The sequence below is a fragment of the Salminus brasiliensis genome, chromosome 4, assembly GCF_030463535.1.
Source record: "Salminus brasiliensis chromosome 4, fSalBra1.hap2, whole genome shotgun sequence".
Lineage (NCBI taxonomy): Eukaryota > Metazoa > Chordata > Actinopteri > Characiformes > Bryconidae > Salminus > Salminus brasiliensis.
In genome coordinates this window covers 3,338,892-3,360,828 of record NC_132881.1, presented here as the reverse complement: position 1 = coordinate 3,360,828, position 21,937 = coordinate 3,338,892, and the positions used below count along the sequence as shown (strand labels likewise).

Here is a 21,937-nt window from a genome sequence, read left to right as displayed (position 1 = left end):
ATGCTTTAGTCCAGGTCTGGGAGGAGATCCTTCAGGAGACCATCCGCCACCTCATCAGGAGCATGCCCAGACATAGTAGGGAGGTCATACAGGCACGTGGAGGCCACACACAATACTGAGCCTCATTTTGACTTGTTTTAAGGACATTACATCAAAGTTGTATCAGCTTGTAGTGTGTTTTTCCACTTTAATTTTGTGTGTGACTCCAAATCCAGGCATCTATTGGTTAATAAACTTGATTTCCATTGATGATTTTTGTGTGATTTTGTTGTCAGCACATTCAACTTTGTACAGAACAAAGTATTCAATGAGAATATTTCATTCATTCAGATCTAGGATGTGTTATTTGAGTGCTCCCTTAATTTTTTTGAGCAGTGGATTATATATTTGTTTTTTATGCCTCTACTACTACTACTACTAAACTTACTGTACCCTTCCAATAACAAATGAATGAGTGCATCTAGAATAAATATTGTATCTTGTGATCCTTAACTGTGACTTCATCAGTATTGCTTTCATAATAATAATAATAATAATAATGCCAACAACATAATTAAATAATTCTGTGTCTTCTGTAACATTTCTGTAATGTAGTACTGCCTCACTGCGTTCATAGAAAACAGTTCTGTGTTTAATTGCTATTGGACTGTCACCTACAAACATCAGCCTGTGACCTTTCCCTCAGTCTGGAGAACAGAGAAAACACAGAGAGGGAGGGATGGAGGGAGGAAGGGAGGAGGAGGAGGCATAGCAGACACTGATTTTCTTGTTTGAAGGGCTTGGGTAGCTGGCCTGCAGTGTGTGTGGTCACAGCTTGTCTGCTGAGAGGGAGGGAAGGAGGGAGGGGGAGAGAGAGAGAGAGAGGTAGATGGGTTTCTTTCAACCAGCCCAACCCACCTGCACAACCCACAACCAGCCAGTTGCATCATCAAACCTCCTTACTCCTGCTTCCTCTCCTCTCTGCTAATTTACTTTCACAGGCAGGGCTGAAGAAAGCAAAGCTGAGGATTAGTCTCAAATGTTGTTCAATTTAGAGTTTTTATTACAATTATTTCTCCTATATACATTTCCTAATATGATCATTTTATTAGCTGTGACACCTGCCTAATATTGACTAACTCCCCTTCAAGAGCTCTGACTTGTCAAGGCATAGCCTTTACAAGACCTCTGAAAGCATCCTGTGGTCTCTGGCACTGAGACCACAGCAGCAGTTGTGAGGTGGGGCCTCCATGAGCACCCATGACCCTGTCGCCAGTTCACCGGTTGTCCTTCCATGGAGCACTTTTGGTAGATCCTGACCACTGGTATAGTTTAGAGAGCTCCAGTGACCAACAGTCGGCTTGATGCCTCATGAGATACGAGTGTAAAGGCTTTTATGACCATGTATGGTAACATAACTAGCCCTCACAGTCGTGTTCAGGCTGGAAAAGATGCACCAAAATCAATTTTCACTGCAATTTTCAAGGCGTTTGACTCTGCAAAGACCAGCGTTAGTAAGTCGTGTGATTCTGCCTCGATCAGAGGTTTCTTCCAGCGGAGGCGGCAGCAGGAAACTCCCTTTGAGGAAGTTCTGTTGTGCACAGAAATACACTTGTCCAGACTGAGCTGCCTATTCCCGGTTTTATGAGAATGCATTAATGGAACCTTATCTGTGCTCTACATATTGCCCCCCGCGTGACCGCCATCAGGCAGCTAACACAGAGGCCGGATTTGCTTAGCTAGGGATGCACTGCATTATCCAATTACACTGACTCTAATGCCCTGCCTTAGTCTTTATTCACACATCTGCACTACACCAGGGCACTTACCCTCTCGCCCCTTCTCGTCTCTTCTTGTCTCTTTCTCTTCATTTGATGTCTTCTTATTCATCCCCTTCTCTTCTTCTGCTCTCATTTCTTCTCTTCTTGTCTCTTCTCATTTCTCCTTTTTGTCTCTTCTCTTTTTGTCTCCTCTCATTTATTTTTTTGTCTCTTCTCATTTTTTTCTTTTTGTCTCCTCCTATTTATTTTTTGTCTCTTCTCATTTCTTCTTTTTGTCTCATTTCTTTATTTTGTCTCTCATTTATTGTTTTGTCTCGTCTCTTATTTCTTTTCTTGTCTTTTCTCATTTCTTCTGTTTGTCTCATCTCTTATTTCTTCTCTTGTCTCGTATTCTGTTTGTCTATTTTTTGTCTCTTCTCATTTCTTCTTTTTGTCTCTTTTAGTTTTCTCTTTTCTTTTCTCATTTCTTCTTGTTGTCTCTTCTCCTTTTTGTCTCTTCTCTTTTTGTCTTGTTTTTTTTTTGTCTATTTACATTTCTTTTTATTTCTTCTCTTCTTGCCTTTTCTTTATGTCTCCTTTTTACCTCTTCTTGTTTGAACTCTTTTCTTGTCTTCTCCTTGTCTCTTCTCATCTTGTCTCTTCTCATTTCTTTTATTTTGTCTCTTCTCGTATTGTCTCTTCTTATGTCTTATTTCTTCTCTTCTTGCCTCATAAATTCTCCTTGCCTCATCTCTTTTCTTTAAGTCTCATTTTTAGCTCTTCTTGTCTCAATGCTTTACCTTCTCATTTCTTCTCCTCATGTCTCTTCTCGTTTCTTCTCCATTGTTTGTTTTTTTACCTCCTCTACTCTGCTCTTTCTCATTTGTTCTCTGCTCGTCTCTACTCTACTTTTGTCCCATCTTTCTCATTGCATCTCTTCTCTTCTTCTCTCCACCCTCTCATTCTTCAGTCTTCTCTCCTTTTCACTGCATGTTTTCAATCTTATTTTCCTCTTTTCTTCTCGGTCTTCTGTTCGTGTTTTCTCCTCTATCCCCTTCTCTGCTCCTCGTGTCTCCACGGGCCAAAGAAGATTAAGTACCACACTGACATTTAGAGTATTTTTTGCAGCGCGCTGGCTGCTGAAATGGGATTTTATGGGGAGAAGCTTTCAGTGTGTGGAGCTGCAATAGGATTTACTGGTGTGTCCACAGAAGAGAGTTCACACACGTCTTTTCTAGACACCACATTAAACAGGTCAAATATGTTTAGAAGGCTGAGAGAAGCTATGTCAATTTAGTTCAAGCTTATTGGATTAGAGAATAGAATCAGAAAGCCCTTACTTGTACGTCCACCTTGCCGGTGTACACACTACCCTGATCACTGCTGTGCTGAGAAGGATAACCTAACCCTAATCTTAATCTCAACCCAAAACCTAATTCTAACCCCAGTACTAAAACTAACCTCAACTCAAAACCTAACCCTAACCATCAACATGGCCCTAATCCTAACTTTAACCCAAAACCTAATCCTAACCCTCAACCTGACCATAACCTCAACTCAAAACCTAATCCGTACCCTCATCATGGCCCTAATGCTTACCCTAACCATCATCCTAGCCCTAATTCTAACTCTGGCCCTAATTTTAACCTTACCTCAACCCAAAACCTAATCCTAACCCTGGCCTTAATCCATACCCGAACCTCAATTCAAAACCTTACCCTAAACCTCATTCTGGCCCTAATCCTAACTTTAAACCTCAGCCCAGAACCTAACCCTAATCTTATCCTGGCCCTAATCCTAACCTTAATCCTCAACCCAAAACATGACATAACCCTAAACCTCCTACTGGCACTAATCCTAACCTTAAACCTTAACCCAAAACATAATCCTAACCTGCTAACCCTAACCCTATTCCTAACCCTAAACCTCAATCCAAATCCTTACCTTAAACCTCAACCCTGGCCCCTTTAATCCCAGCCTAAGCAAGTTAGTCTCAGACTGGTGTCAGCAGCAGCAGGTCTACAGCAGCAGATGGTGAGATGGTCTGTATTAGAGCTATTAGATGATCTCGGACTCCAGATAAAGTGATGAATTCAGTAGAAGTTCTCAGGAACCGTCTCTTGATGATCTACTGATGTTCCTGGTAAAGTGAATAAAGGGAAGATTATTAATTATGGTGCATCTCTTCTCCCCACAGTACTGCAAAAGCACAAGGTCCTGCCCGCCACACGGAGGCTTTGTCCATGAATCCAGTTTCGCCCCAAATCCCACCGCCGCCTCTACCCATACGAAAGGCCTATCATCGGGCAGACACCACAGGTGAGTTTCCTTGTGGCAGTGACCAGCAATTCCCACAGCTTTGCCCACAACTCTAATCTCTGCCAATCTGCATCCAGCAGAGATTCCAGTTAATGTTGATTCAGCCTGGGTACGAATTGCTAGGGACCCATCAGCGGATTGTGTTCCAGCGACACGTTTACGGCCTTTTAGACACTCGCTTGATGATAATGGCTATCGTAACGATGGCCGTGAAAACACCAGTACAATATGTCTCACTGTAACAGCGCTGAAAGGCAGCGGCGAGGGGAATAGAATTATCCCCACGGCAGCACGGCCTGTGATAATTGCACTTTTATTGAACGCTAAAAAGAATGATCGTAATTGTAATTGGTGATAAACATGTTAATATGAATTTCTGGTGGCGATGCTGACATGCCAGGCAGAAGAGCAGAAGATCAAGACAAATCGCAATACACCAGCCACCAGCGACCACCTCCGATCTCATTTGTCGGCTCACTGCTGAATGGAAATCAAAATGTGTTTCATATATTAGATTACCTGCTTCCACACATGGAGGCTGCTGGATCATCCCTGGAGTGGAAGTGTTCTGCATGTATGCTGCAAGGAGGGGAATCTTGAAAATGAACTGTACGCCCTGAAGGACTAGCAGATTTTAAAAGTATATATCTCACACCTCCCCTCCTCATGACAACCAGGACTCATCCACTATACGACCTGTTGCTGACCTGAAAAGGCAGTAAAAACGTCTTTTAGGTGAGGTCGTGGATGGGAAGGCGGAGTCTTGGAGGTGATTAGCACAGTATATCCACCTTAAATGGTGTTGCAGGATCGGACATAGTGCAAGCACCAGAAAAAAAAACCCTAAAAACTGCATGAAAACAGAACTTTTCATGATCAGTTTTCATTGGCTATTGACGGGACCTGTTCAGGTTGAATCGCAGACCAGGATATGCTACTAGTTTAGAGCCAACCAGCACAGACTCAATTCAGACCAAGAATCAAGGCTAAAATCGTGGGGTAAAAGTAATGTGAAACTGCCTAAAAACTGCACTTTCAGTGCTCAATTTTTAGAGCCATCGGCAGCCGAAGCCCCCAGAGAGCACAATTGGCCTTGCTCTCTCTCAAGGGTGGGTAGGTGGCACTCCCTCCCAACATCACTTTGTTGCGGTGCACTGGCATCTGGGAGGTAGTGCGTAGGGCGCTTCCCTCAGTGGCGTGTTGGCCACAGCTTGTAGCTTTTTAAGCTCATTTGCACTTTGTTTCATGGAATTGTTAACCCCTTAATGCAGCAAGGCTTATGTAGTACTCAGCAACTACAGGGACTTCTGTACAAATTGGTGGGGCTATTATTAGCACTTTGGCAGACCCTATGCTGTTTAAGGGGCTAAACCATGTCTCGGCCATCAGGAAACTGTAGATGCGTTAAACTCTTTGCACACCAGTTTCTGATCACTGATCCTTTGATTCTCTGTTGTGAAAAGTTCTAAGTCATGTCTAAGTTTGAGTACTTCCTGCTCTCAACGTCTTTGTTTGCATCTCATCTGTCTGAAATCAGTGAAATTGCAACGTAAGTGTGCACTGGGTGGAGACCGCAGCCAAAAAGCCATTTGTGTCCATCCCATTTAATCCCCCCCCCTCACACTATTCATTTTAAAGCTCCAACCCCAACAACTTCATTTCTTTTTTGCGGTTGTTTGTGGCTTGGTGCGCTCTCGCAATCTGTGACCATTTGGAATTCATTCGCAGATGCTTTTCGCCACCCCTTCCTCACCCGTCACTTATGTCTTCAAAAGGATCATCAGAGTCTGAGTGATTGCACTTGTCTCGGCTTAAGGAAGGATTTAGATATGGAGAGAATTACGGCGCTGCGGGAGAAAGAAAAGAAAAAAAAATCTGCCCGAATGCAGCCATTTTATAGGAGAGTGGAAAACTCATCATTGCTACTCCAATAACTCATGTAATCTCAGCGTTGGTGTGACCTTGTTCAGTAATATGTGCTACTCCCTTGGGCTTACATAATAAGGCCACATCTAATGTGTTTCTGGACATTGTTGCCCACTACACCACACTATACCACACCCAGCAGTTGGTTTCTGGGATGTCTGTTGTGCACAGTCCTCCTCAGGTCACGCCAATTCTTTGGTTGATTTACCTGTGTACTCTGGATCATTGTCCTGTTGCATTAGCCAACGTCTCTTTAGCTTAAGGTCATGGACTGCTGCTAAATCTAAATTCTCCTGTAAAAAGGTTTAATACCGGCTAGCTATGAGGGCTAGAATGTTTAAGACACAGGGAGCCAGCCAAAAACATCTTTTCAGACATCTTTAGAGCTCTACACGCTTGGAGGAGAACAATAACTGCTAATTCTGTTACTTCAGCTAACAGATCTGTTGTTATGTTATCTATTCAGATAACAGTCCACACTGGCTAGCATCTACCTTGGTGACTGGTTCATAGGAATGGCTATCCTTTTACTCTCAATTGGTCTGCCAGTCATGGATGGCTGTGGCCTCACTAGGGATCTGTTCTGAGTCATTTTGTCAACCAAAATACGCAAAAATCTTTGGCACAGTATTTTTTCCCCTCTCTTTTTTCCATTCACTAGTATCTTGCTAAACAATGGGCAGGATAAAATGGGATCATCCTACCTGCCCAGAGAGAAAGCGAGATCAAATTAATTAGACTCCTAGGGAAGGATGGCTGTGGCATCGCCAGGAATTGAACCTACAAGCTGTAGATTATATGACCTCTGTAAACTGTAGGACAGACAACCAGAATTGAAGTGTAATGAGCTCAGTAATATGAGTTGCCAATGTTTGGCTGCTTGGATACTAAAATGATCTCTAAAAATGCACATATTCTAAGAAAATAAGCAGAAAATATTATTTGGTCAAATTCAAATGATAACAAATTTTGCAATATTGGGTGAAAAACTATATTACACATGTGGACAAAATTGTTGGTACCCCTTGGTTGATGAAAGAAAGACCCACAATGGTCAAATAAATAACTTGAATCTGACAAAAGTAATAATAAATAAAAATTTCATGAAAATGAACAAATGAAAATCTAACATTGATTTTGAACCATGCTTCAACAGAATTATTTAAAAAATAAACTCATGAAACAGGCCAGGACAAAAATGATGGTACCCCTAAAAATAATGTGACCAAAGCGACATCTCCAATCAGCTTGATGTTCCTGTGACTACAGTTGCACATATTATTAAAAAATGTAAGATCCATGGGACTGTGGCCAACCTTCCTGGATGTGGCCACAGGAGGAAAATTGATGACAAATCAAAGAGACGGATAATAAGAAAGGCAACAAAAGAGCCCAGAAAAACGTCTAAAGAGATTAAAGGTGAACTTCAAGTTCAAGGAACATCAGTGTCAGGTCGCACCATCCGTTGTTGTTTGAGGCTAAGTAGACTTCATGGGAGATGACCAAAGAGAACACCATTGTTGAAAACAAATGATTAAAAAGCCAGACTGGAATTTGCCAAACTACATGTTGACAAGCCCCAAAGCTTCTGGGAGAATGTCCATGGACAGATGGGACAAAAATGTAACTTTTTGCCAAGGCATATCACCTCTATGTTCGCAGACAGAAAAATGAAGCATATCAAAAAAGGAACAATGTCCTTACTGTGAAACATGGAGGAGGCTTCTGTTATGTTCTGGGGCTGCTTTGCTGCATCTGGCACAGGGGATCTTGAATCTGTGCAGGATACAATGAAATCTCAAGACTATTTTGTCCATGTGTGTGTCAGTGTGGTTTTTAATTTAACAGTGATTACAACCAGTGTTGATAGTGAATACAACAAAAAAAGTGCAAGTTAAAGCTCTCAGAGTTAACACTCTGAGGCTTATTACACTCTAAGGTGTATTACTCAGAAACTTCAGGGAAACTTCAGGTACAAACCGGTGGGGCTATTCTTTTGCTGATAGAAGTTCGTGAGAACACCTTCAGCCCGCCTGCGGGACATGGGCTATTTAATTTTCTCAAATGTTTGAATTACAGAATTGATCTCATTTGATGTACTTTTTGTTGCAGCCTAGTGGAGTGTTTAGGAAATGGATCAGGGAGAATGAGGACAGCAAGGCTGGAGGGATGGAAGCCCTCTTCACATAAGTGCCTCTCAAGCCCTTTTCTGACTGGAGTGTGTGTCAATATTACCAGCCATGTTTTCATAAAACACACCTGCCGGCGGGACAGGAGAAAGACACACAGAGAGAGAGAGAGAGAGAGAGAGAGAGAGGCTTGTGTAATTGAGTGGGGAATGCAACCCTTATGTGTGGATAGAGCAGCAATGAGCCATTATAATGTTAGTCAAACGCAGCAGATGGTGACTCTGCATACATCGTTTGTCACAGAGAACTGAAGGGTTCAGTGCTTTCCTATGTTTGAAAGAGGGGTTTTTATGCAGTGTCTTTAAATGTAGTCAGGGATGTGGGGAGGCATTTCAATGCTGCGAGATGCTTTACCTATCCCCTCGCCTCTCCAATTAACTGAATGGATTTTGGTGGACTGAACTGGATGGAAAATGAACAATTTGCTTGACAAAATTGCTTTGACAATAGTTTTTGCAATTGTAAAATGCGATGGACGGATGCTACATCTATTTAGGGCACATTTTATACACTTGCAAGTGTGTCAACCTTTTGGGAGTAGCTGGATTTCTGCAGGGATTACTAATAACAACGTGGTCGGATGGTTATTTAAGGCACAATTATGGATAAACACAGTCTAACTAAAGTAATGATGCATAGACAGCTGTAAAATTCAGGACTGTTGCTGCTGCGATTTCACGAATGCAACAGGTAATCCTTGCTGCATTCCATCTGAAGTTCAGCCCAAACCACCTGGATGTTCCCCAAGCTTCTGGGAAAAGTGTTGAATGAACAGAATAGTTTGGAATAAAAGAACACCAGCAGCAGAACTTCATGGGGCTACTTTGATGTCTCAGGGCCTGGACGCCAAGTGATAATTGAGAAAACAATTAGTTAAAAAGTATATTGAACATTTTTCAGGATAATTTATATTTAGGGGCAGCAGTCCATGACCTCAAGCTGAAGAGACATTGAGTAATGCAACAGGACAATGATCCAGAGTACACAAGTAAATCAACTGAAGTGTTTAGCATGTCTTGAGAAGGACTGTGCACACCAGACATCTCAGAAATACTGATTAACTGAAACACATCAGCAGTCAAAGGAGAATCTACAGGTTGTTAAATTCAAGGGTTCACTTACTTTTTCGAGCCTGCACTGTGGATCACAGGGTTTACTCATTATGCTCAATATAAGACTCTTAAAGTGCAACTGTTTGTGTGCTACTAGTTAATAGCTAGCTTTTTATGATTGAGATTTAACTTCTACTTTTGAAATGGCGGGAGGTAAGTGGTGACCGTGTGTGATGTGTGTTATTTGCAGGAGTGATTCTCTCTCATACAGCGGTGAACAAAGAAACAATCGTTCCACCCTCCGCCTAACGTCCCGCAGAACTCCGCCCATACCCAGAGGACGGCTCAATCCCATCGGAGGCTCAAGAGACTCCGGACCTGCCTACCAACACCTGCGGGAAGCGGAAGGGTCAGAGAGGGAGGTGGAGCCTGGAAGAGTGTGAGTGAGAGCTTGCCTTGATTCCTCTGTCAATCAAAGAAACAGTTTTGCAAAAAAATTAAATAAAATAATTTATCTAATTAATATAAACTATTATTATTTATTCGCCCAAGACTCTGGCAGCCAGCCGATACATGTTTGGAGTCTGACGTTTTTTGGTTTTGTTGCTTTCTCTTCTATAAAATAGGAAATGCTATGCTATTGTTGCTAACAAACATTGGACTTAAACCAATGTTAGAATCTCTTCTCAAATTCCTTAATTGCATGCCCCAAAAACATCTCTTGGCCTGCTCAAAACACATCCGGATCGTAATACGGTTTACAGAGGTAATACTACAGTAAGATTCAAAATACAGAGCCCCACAGAGCTAAGCTTCACTCAGCAGTCCTAGAGATGTTCAATGGGCTTGAGGTCAGGACTCTGTGTGGGCCGCTGGGACACTTTCTGGCCTTTCCCAAACTGTTTCTACAAAGTTGGAGGCATACAGCTGTCCAACATGTCTTGGAATGCAGAAGCATTAAGATTGACTTCCCTTTACCGAAACTATTTTATATATATTTATATTTCATATATATTTTATTTTATTTTTTTATTTTTTATTTTTTTTTTACCTTTCCAGATCACAACATGCAAGAGCAAAAAATGAATCTGTCAGGTGTTTTTAAGAACTTGGACATTATAAAAAGTATGGGAGTCTCACACTTTCTTTGTAGACTTTCTAGACATTTGCCAGCAACAATATTGAGGATCACACACTAAACCAGTTTCTTAAACCAGTCCTCTGGGACTTCCAGACATTCCACAGTTTTGCTCTATCCTTATGTGTTGTGTTGAGGGGTCCCTGGGGACTGATTAAAGAACCACTCCACAACTGTTAATTCATTGCTTATTAAATTTTAGAAAACACACACATTCCTAGTTGTTGGTTTCAGGGCCATTTGCACTAACCCTGGTCCTGGGGGCACCCTTCCCAGCACATTTTAGTGGTTTCCACTTTAACGCACCCCCTGCAACTCTGAGCAGAAATGTTACTGAGCTTGTTAGTTGAGTCAGGTGTGTTGGGAGCAGGGAAAGCACCCAAATGATGACCAGGGTTGAGAAACACTGCACTGTCCCAAAAGAGAAAATGGGTACAGACATTTAAGTGAGGGCTATAAATGGTTAAGGTTAGGGGCAGTCTGGCTTGGCCTTCGCATGCCACCAGAGTGGGTCAGAAAGCTGCCACTGAGTAATTAGTGGCAATTGGTTCCACTTGTGACTGGTCTACTTAAAGGCTGGTTGCAAGCTGCCCAATGCTTGATCTTGAGTTCATGCAGCCATGTCCTGTTGGTGCTGGCTAAGTGGTGACGCTGCCCTCGGTTTCAGTTGGTAGTCTGTGGAAATTCTCTTCTGGGTTTAAAATCTCAGGCAGGGTGAACTTTCTGTTCCCTGTTCTTTTGTGTCTCTTTTCAATTGGCAAGATCTGGACAGACCATAGCCAAGTTTTCTTTGAATTGCAAGCTTTGTTTGGCTAATCAGTTGAGTCCATCTCCTCCAGCCTTCACTTGTGGAGCAATGGGTAGAGTTTCAGTCTACAAAAGGTCATTACTAGAGTTAGAGTCCTCCATTTACAATTCACACTTAGTCATTGACCAGTGCTTCGAAAGCATTTATCACAACATTCAGCCACAGGGCCCCACAAGTACTTCCTGCTGTCTATCTTTCCACTGAAGACTTGCAAAAATGTAACCTGAAGTCCTTGAACATCTGAATCTGATGGTACTTTCAAGTTCTCAGCTTCCTATTGAAGTCTTGGAGACACCACTGATCACTGTGAGGTCCTAAGGGCTGACTTGATGGTTCCCTAATTGTGTGTTTTTTTTCCTCACTTCTCTAGAGCAACTTACAAAAATGCTTCACTGTTAACTTAGAAAATACCCTTAGCTAGTTTGTATAGACTAAGATCCTCCCAAATACTGGAGTCAGTATGGAGACCACTATACTCTACATACTCTACACTCCTCTAAGTACTCTTGGAAGAGGAGGGTCGTCAGTCTGGGTTTGAAGACAGTGAGCCGTTCAGAAACCCAGAGGAAGTTTGTTTCACCACTTCAGTGCAGGACAGAAAAAAGCCTGGACGCTTGTCTTTCGTGGATGGTGGGTCGTAGCTGAGCCGTACTTGAAGCTGGAAGGGCTCTAGGTGCAGATCAGGCTTTTGACCATTGCCATCAAGTACGGAGGGGCTGGTCCAGTCTTGGCTTGGTAGGCCAGAGTCAGGGTTTTAAATCTGATGCTGCTCAATTTTCTATTTCAAGTCCTGATTATCCAGAAGCTGGAGACTAAAGCCGATGAGAACATACCTGGCCTGTATGTCAGCGTCCTGTCTGTCATAAACATCTCCACAAAATCAAACTCAAAGCCTTTCCACATGTGTGTCTTCAGATGTTGAACATTAGCTACTATCTGTGTGGCCTTATTAGTTTGAATGGAATTGAACAAGTACAAAAGATGATCCCTGGAAAAACAGCTTGTGGTTTCCTGAGAACTTGCCTCAAGCTAGAGCTGGAAAGGTTAGCAGCCTATGATCCATCCTCACTTATTACCACCCTGGCCTCCCTTTGGCTTAGCCCTTGCTTTGGCATTATAATGACAATGGCTTATGTCCCTAAGGCCTGGAAACAATGCAAAAATACACAAATATAAACCTTTTGTACGTTATGTTCTTTATGTGTAATTTTTTTTGTTTGTTTGTTTAGCTGCACTGTGTAAAATATATAGCAGGCACACTGTTTTAGCTTGTTATGCTATAAAACACAATGGAGGCATAATACTTGGACGGGCATGGATCTATGCCAGCTGGGCGGATTTGCTATAGAGGTTTTCTTTTTTTTTTTTTTTTTTTTGGACAAAAGCTACACAAAGGTGCGCCTGGGACTGTGTGCAGCCATAGATAGCCCAGTCTGGGGTCTAATAAAGGACTGTATTAAGGCACGACTTGCAGCACTCTCATAGCCAATTAAATTCAACCGGCGGAGCAGAGCGCAGTGGTTGGATGGACAGGGCTGCGTTATGGGCTCCAACAGTGGCCCAGTCCTGGTCCTGGAGTATCTCCAGGCATGTGCACTTAAAAGACCCATTTCCATCCTCTCCGTATACCTTTTTAGAATTTTTTTTAAAGCTATTCTGATTGGCTACTGTGTATCGTGTCTTGTTCAGGTAGCAGTACAGGCCTTGTAACGTCAGTGTTAATGGGCGAGGCTTGCTAAAATCAAGCACAAACCCTTGTAAGGACAACAAGGCTACTCCAGGTCCAGGGTTCGGGTGCCACTAGCCTGGAATATTTATTACCAATCCCTGGACCAGGATGCCCATCAGGCTGCCTCTGGCCCAGCTCAAAATGCGTTGTTCTGAGGTTCTTGCGTGCTGTGGCTGTGTGTGCGGCCCCCAGCTTGCCTCTAGATCACACCGAGAACCTCTATAGGGTGTCAGCGTTGACCTATTTCTGGTTGTAGTCCCACAGCCTGCACAAGAATACCCCTCGCCTGAGAAAGATCCTGTTGTCATGGAGACAGGCTGGGATCAAGGAGGAGAGAGTGAGAGAGATGGAGAGGTAGAGGGAGGGTGGGAGAAAGGAAAAAAAGACTGTTTTGCATATGACCAAAATTTGTGTGTGTGTGTGTGTGTGTGTGTGTGTGTGTGTGTGTGTGTGTGTGTGTGTGTATATATATAGGTAGTCCCATTCCTTGCCTGTCAAAAACCTTGCTGTTATCGCTGTAAAATGGCTTGGAATGGGAGCGGATTCTGCACTGCATTATTGTTGGTGGTATTTTTAGATAAAGGTGCCTGTCAGACTTTTCTGGCTTTCCTCCATTCCCCTCAAGCTGGAGAGTTAAAGTACCTAGTCATTATTCAAATATGCTAATTCACGAGCGGTCATGTACAATGCGTTGGAGTGAGCTTCTAATAACATCCATCAAGAGTTCGCACTTCCAGCCTAATGCAGTCTTGCCACTGTGCTACAAGGTTACCTTTGCTGTAACTGATCCGCGGAGCAAGGACATGGTCAAACTCCCAAATGTGCCTGTCTTGGCCCTGTGTCCACTCCTGAAGCTCTCATTAGAGTGCATCCTATTAGAAAGGCTCGGCCAAAGCTGGGCTGTTTGCCGTTCGGAGATTCATAATTCTTTGGTAGCACCCCTTTCGCGGCATTGCTGTCATGGCTAGTAGGGAAAATGAGACTTAGCGTGGTGAAGAAAGACAATACCATAGATATGAACAAAGCTACCGTCTCAACCGTCATTAGTCTGAAGAAGAACAGCACAAGCACAAGCAGACGTCGTAATCCTTGCTGTAGCTGTCCTGGCTTTTTCAAAAGCAGCACTCCACCACTGCCAATTAACTTGCGGCTGGGCGCCAACTTTGCAGAGCATGTCTCGTCTATTAAAATTACAGATTAGCCCTGCGCTAAGCCAGGATGCCCACGCTACACAGCTTAAAGTGACTGACTGACTGAGTGACTTCGGTCTGCATCTCTCAGGACTCTATCATGCCGTTCCCAGCAGCCAGTCTTCCTAATTCTTTGACTCTGTGGGAGAGGCAGATCGCGGGTGTCTGGAAAGGCACACTGAATAGGAGATTACAGGTAGCGCATCATTAAAAAGAGGAATCTGCACTCCGTGGCTTAACTCTCAATGGCTTTAATCTCCCATCTGATCAGCTTACTCGCAACCTGCGGCTGTCCGCTTGACAGCATCAACGCAGGGTCTGGAGTCCTGAATGAAGAGACTGTATAATGACCTCAGTGTCACAAGAGGGTGCTTGGTTCAGCAGTGCACTGCACCACAACTGGTTCATGCACCAACCGAATGGCTTCTGACTGATTCGGTCTGAGGAAATAACCATTAAGTGTTTTTGAAGAACGTGAGAATTAGCGAATACAATACAATTACAAATACTTTGTAATCCTGCTTAAGTAGAAATTCTGGTTATCTAAACTTTACTGGAGTAATTATTTATTTATCAACCGACTTTTTACTTCTACTCCTTACATTTTCACTCAATTATCTGAACTTTCTACTCCTTACATTTTAACAATAGCCTTTATCATCGCTAAAAAAAGACAAACAAAAAAAACCCCTATCCAGATAAATGGCTCCATCCGGAAAGTGTGAATCTGATCGTGGTTGGATGAGAAGTATAAACATACACCATTCTGACTCCCTATTGGTTTGTAAGCAATCCATCACACCTGCACACGTCCCGTCACTCTCCAGCAGCTCACAGCAGACGTCTGTAGTCTAGTATGAAGACTGTGTCCGTGGCAGAGACTCAAGAGAGCTGCAGTGAAACGTCCCAACTAAGCCCCACATTTACATTCCAATAAAGCTTATTGATCACACGCCTCTGAAGTCTGACTTTTTGCAGCATTACAAAACTTCTAGACAATGACACCTCATATTTTCCTCTATGAAGCTCATGTTAATGCTCAGTAGAGCACAGAGACACTCCTTTAATAGATCTGATATTACTAAAATGCTTTATTTTCAATGGGCAGATCTGCAGCTGAAACAGGAGCCTAGTGCAGCCCAACATTTTAATAGAACATTCTCCTCATTATAGCTTTTAGAGAAATGGGTTTTTGGGGAGGGGTGGGGGTTAGTGCACTATAGACCCCTGTGGCGCGGCCTAAGCTTTTGGCCATTATTTTTACTTTTCTACCTGAAGTAGTTTTGAAACCAGTACTTTTACATTTTTACTGGAGTAAACAGCTTAAGCTGATACTTCAGCTTCTATAGAAGTTATTTAAACCCTAGTATCTCCATTCTACCGGAGTATGAATGTGGATACTTTTGACACATTTGGTAAAAATTGTCTAAAGATAGGATATTGGGACCTTCTTCTGTTGGGAAATCTAGACAGGCTGCCAAGGCTCCCGTTTATATGTTGATGTGTTTATTCCTAGCTGCCAATATCCGAGAATAGCAGAGAAATTGCATTATAAACCCACTAATTATGTCTTGTGAAATAAGGCATCACAGTATGATCTGTGCCATTCATGGCTGTTGGGTTGTGCTAAGCTCACATTTGAAATATTTATATTCACCAACAAATACATGGCTCTAAACAGACTGTATGCAGAGCAGGTCTTGGGATACTTTCAACTTTACTATTCAAAGTTGTACTTTTCAGTATGTCAGTGGATTGAACATATAGTCATAATGGCTAACTGTGGTCATTATAGCCCTCAACTGCCACACAAAGATTCAGGGCCTTCAGAACCTCTTGCTATTCTTAAAAATGAAGATTTCCAGGATGTTCTTGCCCTGGGTGTACTGTTCTTGGACAAATAAACATGACGTAGGGTCTTTGTAAACTTAATGAGGTTCTAAATTACCAAGAAACGTCTACTAGGTTCTGGATGTGCACTGGGTTCCTGTGAGGTCCAAACTCCAACCTGCTGTCTAATATTTAGGCTAGGTTGACTGTAACTTTAACCTAATAGTATGTAGAAGCTATTGAGCATTTCGGGGCAGTTTAGTTCAATTATCTTTGAATTCATATCTGGTGCTTAAAATAATTGGCTTCAGATTGGTCCTCAAGCCTCCAGGTGGTCTATGTTTTAGCTCCATCCCAGCTCCCTAATCATAGGTCATGAGCAAAAGTGTGGACCATCTAGATACGGCTGAGATGTGGACTGCCTAGAAAGTCCTGGCCACTGATTTGAGAACCACTTGCTTTAGGACACCTTCTGTCTGAATTGATCATGGAAGAGTTTGACCATAGGCTAACCTCGCTGAGACAGCTGGTCATTTGACGTGAGACAGTGAGCTATTTTCTTTAATTTACTGATTAGCGAAATGTCCCTTCCTTCTTTCATGGTGTCTTTTATTTTAGTTTTTTTAGACAGTGTTCACACGGTTGCTCGTCCTCCTGCTTGTTGGAGGCTTAACTCTGATTAGGGTATTACAAGCGACAGAGACACTAGGTTAAATATTGATGCAGTGAGGAAAAAGCTGTGTGTTGTCTGGGATTATGATTTATTACAGAGAGATAAGAGGCAAGGGACACAATCCGGATGTCTCCTCGTTCAAGGCGTAAGCGTTGAGGAGGGCCTGTTTGGCTTGAACCTCTTCAGCTTCTGTCAGTTGTGAAAGTGTTCTGCATGCAAAGTAAATCCCTGCAGATCCGTTGGTGAGTCACGTTTTGCCGCTCGGCTCAAGTGCGAATGAGGGACGTCTTCTGGGTACTGAGCAAATGGAATGAATGTCATAATTAATGGCAATAGTTCCCAACCAGCCTCTCTTTTATTCATTTGTTCTCAAAAGCCTCAGCAGCCCTCACTTCATCTGTCCCTGTTTCAGTTTGCCGTATGAATATTGCAGCACAGAAGCTAGAACCTACGTTTGTTGATGCGGCATTCGAGGTGCCGATCCTGGCTCTGGGCTGGGTAGATGGTGGAAAGCATGTCTCTTGTCATCATCGTTGTTGTTGTTGTGGAACAAAGACAAGTTTGGTGTCTGACTTTAGCTCAAATCTTACACAGCTATCAAATAATAATGAAGAGGTAATGTACACCAAACTGCATGTTTGAATCATCACACACTTGCCTTGTCACACACTACACGACACACAGTGTCGTAATTAATCATGGGTGTGTTTTGTTTTTGGGGGAGTAACTTGCAATAAACCAATCAGCGTGTCACTCACCATTCCCTTTAAGAGCCAGGTGCAGTCTGACTTTGGCAGATTGCTATTTCAGGGGGTGTACATGTGTCGGGCTGGACGTGTCTGTGTTGACAATTCACTGCCAAGATAGCAGCGAACGTCTGACTGTTGACATCTGCCTAGGCTGTTTTCAGTCAGTGGAGCTCCTGTGTTTTTTTCGTTGTCAAGATAGCAACAAGCCAGAAATTGACCTGAACACCCCTCATTTCGAGACCACCGCGCCCATTGACGTAGATATATTCACAAGCATGTCGCTGTTTAAAGGATGCAGACGGAGGGCATGAAAATAATAGACTGTTGCTGGAGTGTAGGATAGCAAGGAGCATCAGTTGCAGTCTATCTACTGTACGTCTATTAATGTTCAAGGCAAACTTTAGGGTTCAAGATTAAGGCTAATTTCAAGTATAAAAATCATGGTAGCTCATACATGGCCAGAAACCACATTAGCAAGTTTTGGGCTTCCATAGCTTGTTAACTACAACCGAACAACCTCAGAGTTACAGGCACCAAATGGGTCTAGGCCAATGTAATGGAAAGGGCACCTAAAAAGCTTGATTCTGTGCTCACTGGACCATTTTTGGACATATGTATTGGATCTGTGTCCTGCTGTCCTGCAGTGATCCAGCCATGGTCAAGTTGTAGCTTTTAGGCAAACAGATTTCCACAGAATTTCTCTTGGTACTTGATGGAGTCCATGATGCCATGCATCCTAACAAGGTTCCCAGAGACTGTGGAGAAAAGACCCAAAGCAAAGTCCTAAAACATCACAATGTCTTCCGACATATTTAACTATCTATCTTTGGGGAGACAAACATCCTCAATTGCCACCCAACCTGTCTCCTGATTAAACACTTTTTCTCTATGTGCTGTTCTTTTTTCACCCTCTCCATCTCTCTCTCTGCAGGAACACCATGAAGTCTGATGGTGACCTGCACCAGGATTCCTTCCACAATATGCAAGCCTCCTACTCCCCTCGATCGTGGGGAGGCTACTTGGATCAGGGTTCCTTGAGGAGCCTTTGCTCTGGGAAGAGTCCTCCTGTTCCATACCGGCCCTGTTCCATCCCCATCATCCCCTCCGTCCACTCACCCCAAGACGAGGCTTCCTGCATGCAAACGGCCACCATGAACGGAAGCGGGCAGAGTTCTGCACCCGGCGGGAAACCTACCGGCCCGGGAAAGCAGAAAGAGGCCGTCCATCTGCTGGAGGAAGCACAGGCCCAACTCCGAGCGCTGGCCCATGCCAACAAGAAGCAGGAGGATGCTGCATTCACCGTCCCACAAGGGGCAAGAGAGACAGTGTGCATTCTTCTCGTCAGTGGAGGGCCGAACGGAGGCGTGGCCCCCAGCGGACCCACAGAGACTCAATTAGTGAACCCCAGAGACCCACACAAAGACTCTACACAGCCCAGTCAATGAGAGGGTCATTTGTGGACCCATCCCAAACGTCCCTTCCATCTCCAGAGCAAGGCTGCGGAATGTCCGTCTGAAATGATGAAAGGGTTGGTTGGAATTCTGCGGAATACTGAACATAAAAGGAACACTATAAAGGCCTAATATGGGGGGTTGAATGTGGAGAGTGACTGTTTCGAAATTGAGAAATGAAAAGATTATTATTTATATGCATTTATTAAAGGAGAAGCTTCTACTTAGGAACAAAAAAAAAGAAACCAAATAGTCTGTCATCTCTATGGTGTTTTTAATTGTAAAAAAAAATTACATAGATCTATATAAATGGCTATAAATATATCAGAATTAAAAATGGTGACCAAGTACACAAAAAAAGGAAAAATGGGAATGATGCCGAACTTTCATTCGTTTTGTACTGACTCCTCCACGTCTTTCAGGCTCAGACCATTTATTATTATTATTATTATTACTGATTCTTCTTCTTCTTCTGATCATTATTTTTGCACCTTTGTCCATCTTTGGAAGTTAAGCTAAGCTACGGCTTTAACAGCTGAGTTTACCGCCACCTCTTATCCACCATCCCTGAAATACCCTGCCAAGGAACGCTGTCTCATTCTGCCTTGGAAACCGTACACCTCGCTCACGTAGGGACACGGAATATGACAGAACTAAACTCAAACAAACAAACAGATAAACGTTAAAATTAAAGAAAGCTATTGAAATTGACATTGAATCTGACAGTGGAACACTGCCTCAAGACTTCCGGAGGAACAGACAGACCTGTCGCTCAGTTTTATGGAGTAGTATGCTGTCCAGGTTCTGTTATTATTTTTATTTTTTTTTCTTCTTTTTTTTTGTACTTCAGTGTGTTCAGTGCTCCTCACCAGTCAGACAGTCAATATGGACTGGAGCAATGCACCACAGTCTGGGCAAGTCCGTCCGTCTATCCAGACGGAGGTCAGACATCTAAAAGGTAGACGTGTCTGAAGTCCCCCTCAGAAAGCCAGGGAGTGCCCCTCCCCCCCTGCCTATTTGCCGCATAAAAAGGAGGAGGAGCTTCTGTGGTTTTCCTTTTTGGTTCATTTCTGGTGAATGATCTGCTGCTTTTCCGGGGGGAGGGGCTAACGGAAAGGAACAGTGGCGAACAAACAAGATAAAAACAAAAAAATGGTGAAAAAAACAACAAAAAAATGTTTGTGTGGTACTTTTGGATTGGGATGAACAATTTCTGTTTTGAATTTACAACCAAATGTGGAAGAAAAAAAGGAAAAAAAAGTGAACAATGAATCTTTTGGTGAAGCTACTTCTCTTCGTTTGTTTACTATGGTTCTCTGGCCCCAGATTTTCACTAAATTGTGCATGTCAATGATTGTTTCTTTCTGCAGAGTCACACCACCAAGGTCTACAGTTCTTGGGTTTTGCTCACAGAACTTGGAGCCACACCCTCACAACTCAGTTGTTGGACATACAGCATAGACAAAAGGATGGAGTTTAATGAGGTATTGACAGGACAGGACAAGACCTGGCATGACCACAGTCCCCATGTGTTGGGTCTAATGTCTTCAGCTTCAAGGCTGAATGGAAGGGTGGATTAGCTTGAAAAATGGCTAACATGTGTTTAGACCTGAGGAGCTCCATCTCTCTCATTCCCATCAAGCCAATTTTTGAGAAAGGTGATGGTCTAGCAAACATCAAACAGGCCAAAGTTAAGGGGTAATGTGATTTAAATTTAGAACTGTCGGTGCCTTTTAATATCTAGGGGTACAGCAAGCCATTCACTTACAACAGCACGAACTAGCAGTGCAGTTAGCAAAGTTAGCTAGCAAGCTGTGTAAAGTTCAGAAAGTAAAAAAGAACCTGTAAGGAAATCATCTCGGAACGACGACCACATGCCTTCTGCAGTGACTTTTCAATGTTCTTATCATTTTCATTTCTATTTTTGTTTTATTTTTGCTTAAGTGTTGTTTACCGAAGACCTAATAAATATAGAGTGTTCTCAAAATGTAGATTTCTAGCAAGAAGAATTCCCTTCAGGGCTTACAAATTCTATTCAGACTTATACTGATAATGATATCATTAACATATGAAACAAGACACATTTTGATGACCTTTCTGACCACATCGCCCAGCACTATTTTCTTGTATTTGTGTGTTTCCATTTTGCAACACCTTGCAATAAACTGCAATACCTCACAATCCAGCCAATTTGCAGCTGAAAATAATCAAAAGTAAGAAATCCAGGTCCAGACAGTAAAAATCCACCCCAGGGTTTTGTTTCAAAAACCTGCTCGGCTCTACCAGCTGCAACTCAGTGGGTGGAGTTTTACTTTCTGAGCCTGGATTTGCTGCCTCTGAAAGTAGAAATCCACCCCAGGATTTTGTTTCAACTGCCTGCTCAGCTCTGCTGTACCTGAAACTAAACCTTGGGGTGGATTTTTATTTATTTATTTTTACTTTCTGGGCCTGGATTTCCCACCTCTGGCAATAATCATATATACAGTGTCATGGCAAAGGTAAAACATCCCCGTTCCACGTAAATACGGCTTCACTGGCTGCTCGAGTGCATTCGATTTACAAGAGGTACAAAGGGTGTTTCCCAGTTTTCGACACCACTCGGAAGCAGCAGTGAAGCTCTTGAGGTTCCCAAGCTTTTTAAATGATCCTCCTTTGTGTTTTTCACTTATTATTATTATTATTATTATTATTAAATAAAATTGCAAAACAAATCCACTAATCTTGCTTAAATAATGCTTACATGTAATGTTGAAAAAATAATGTGTCAGGTTTTGACAGCTCTGCCTTTTGGGAATCAGTTCATCGTCTACTCCCTGAACTATTTACAGCAGCAGAAACGTTGACTGGGATGCCTGAACCATATGCATTCTTACATGTAGACCCCTGTGCAACTACTTAAAAAAATTATAATAGTAGATTCTTTGCATCTCACCGAAGGTTTGAACTAGGTGTGCTGCGTAGGTTAAAACTGACGTGCCTTAAAATGCACTCGATAATCACATCGCCATGATTGCTAAAAGCCTGAATCGCACCAGGGAGGCTCAGTTAGCATGCTGCTAGTTCTGATTTACTAATTACGCAAGGCTGTTATTATGGCCATTATTAGACCTTGAACCTATGGTTAATAATATAATAGAATTTCCA

At 42.7% G+C, this 21,937-nt stretch overlaps 1 protein-coding gene across 1 annotated transcript in view; it reads left to right on the top strand.

The window, feature by feature from the left end:
- nrg3a (neuregulin 3a) overlaps nucleotides 1-21,493 on the top strand; it is a 432,405-nt gene extending 410,912 nt beyond the window's left edge. Inside the window, exons 7-9 of the mRNA XM_072677356.1 lie at nucleotides 3,937-4,058; nucleotides 9,476-9,664; nucleotides 18,274-21,493. Of these exons, the coding sequence (XP_072533457.1) occupies nucleotides 3,937-4,058; nucleotides 9,476-9,664; nucleotides 18,274-18,787 (825 nt within the window). The 3' untranslated portion in view covers nucleotides 18,788-21,493. The remainder of the gene's footprint in view (nucleotides 1-3,936; nucleotides 4,059-9,475; nucleotides 9,665-18,273) is intronic.
- The last annotated feature ends 444 nt before the right edge of the window (nucleotides 21,494-21,937 follow it).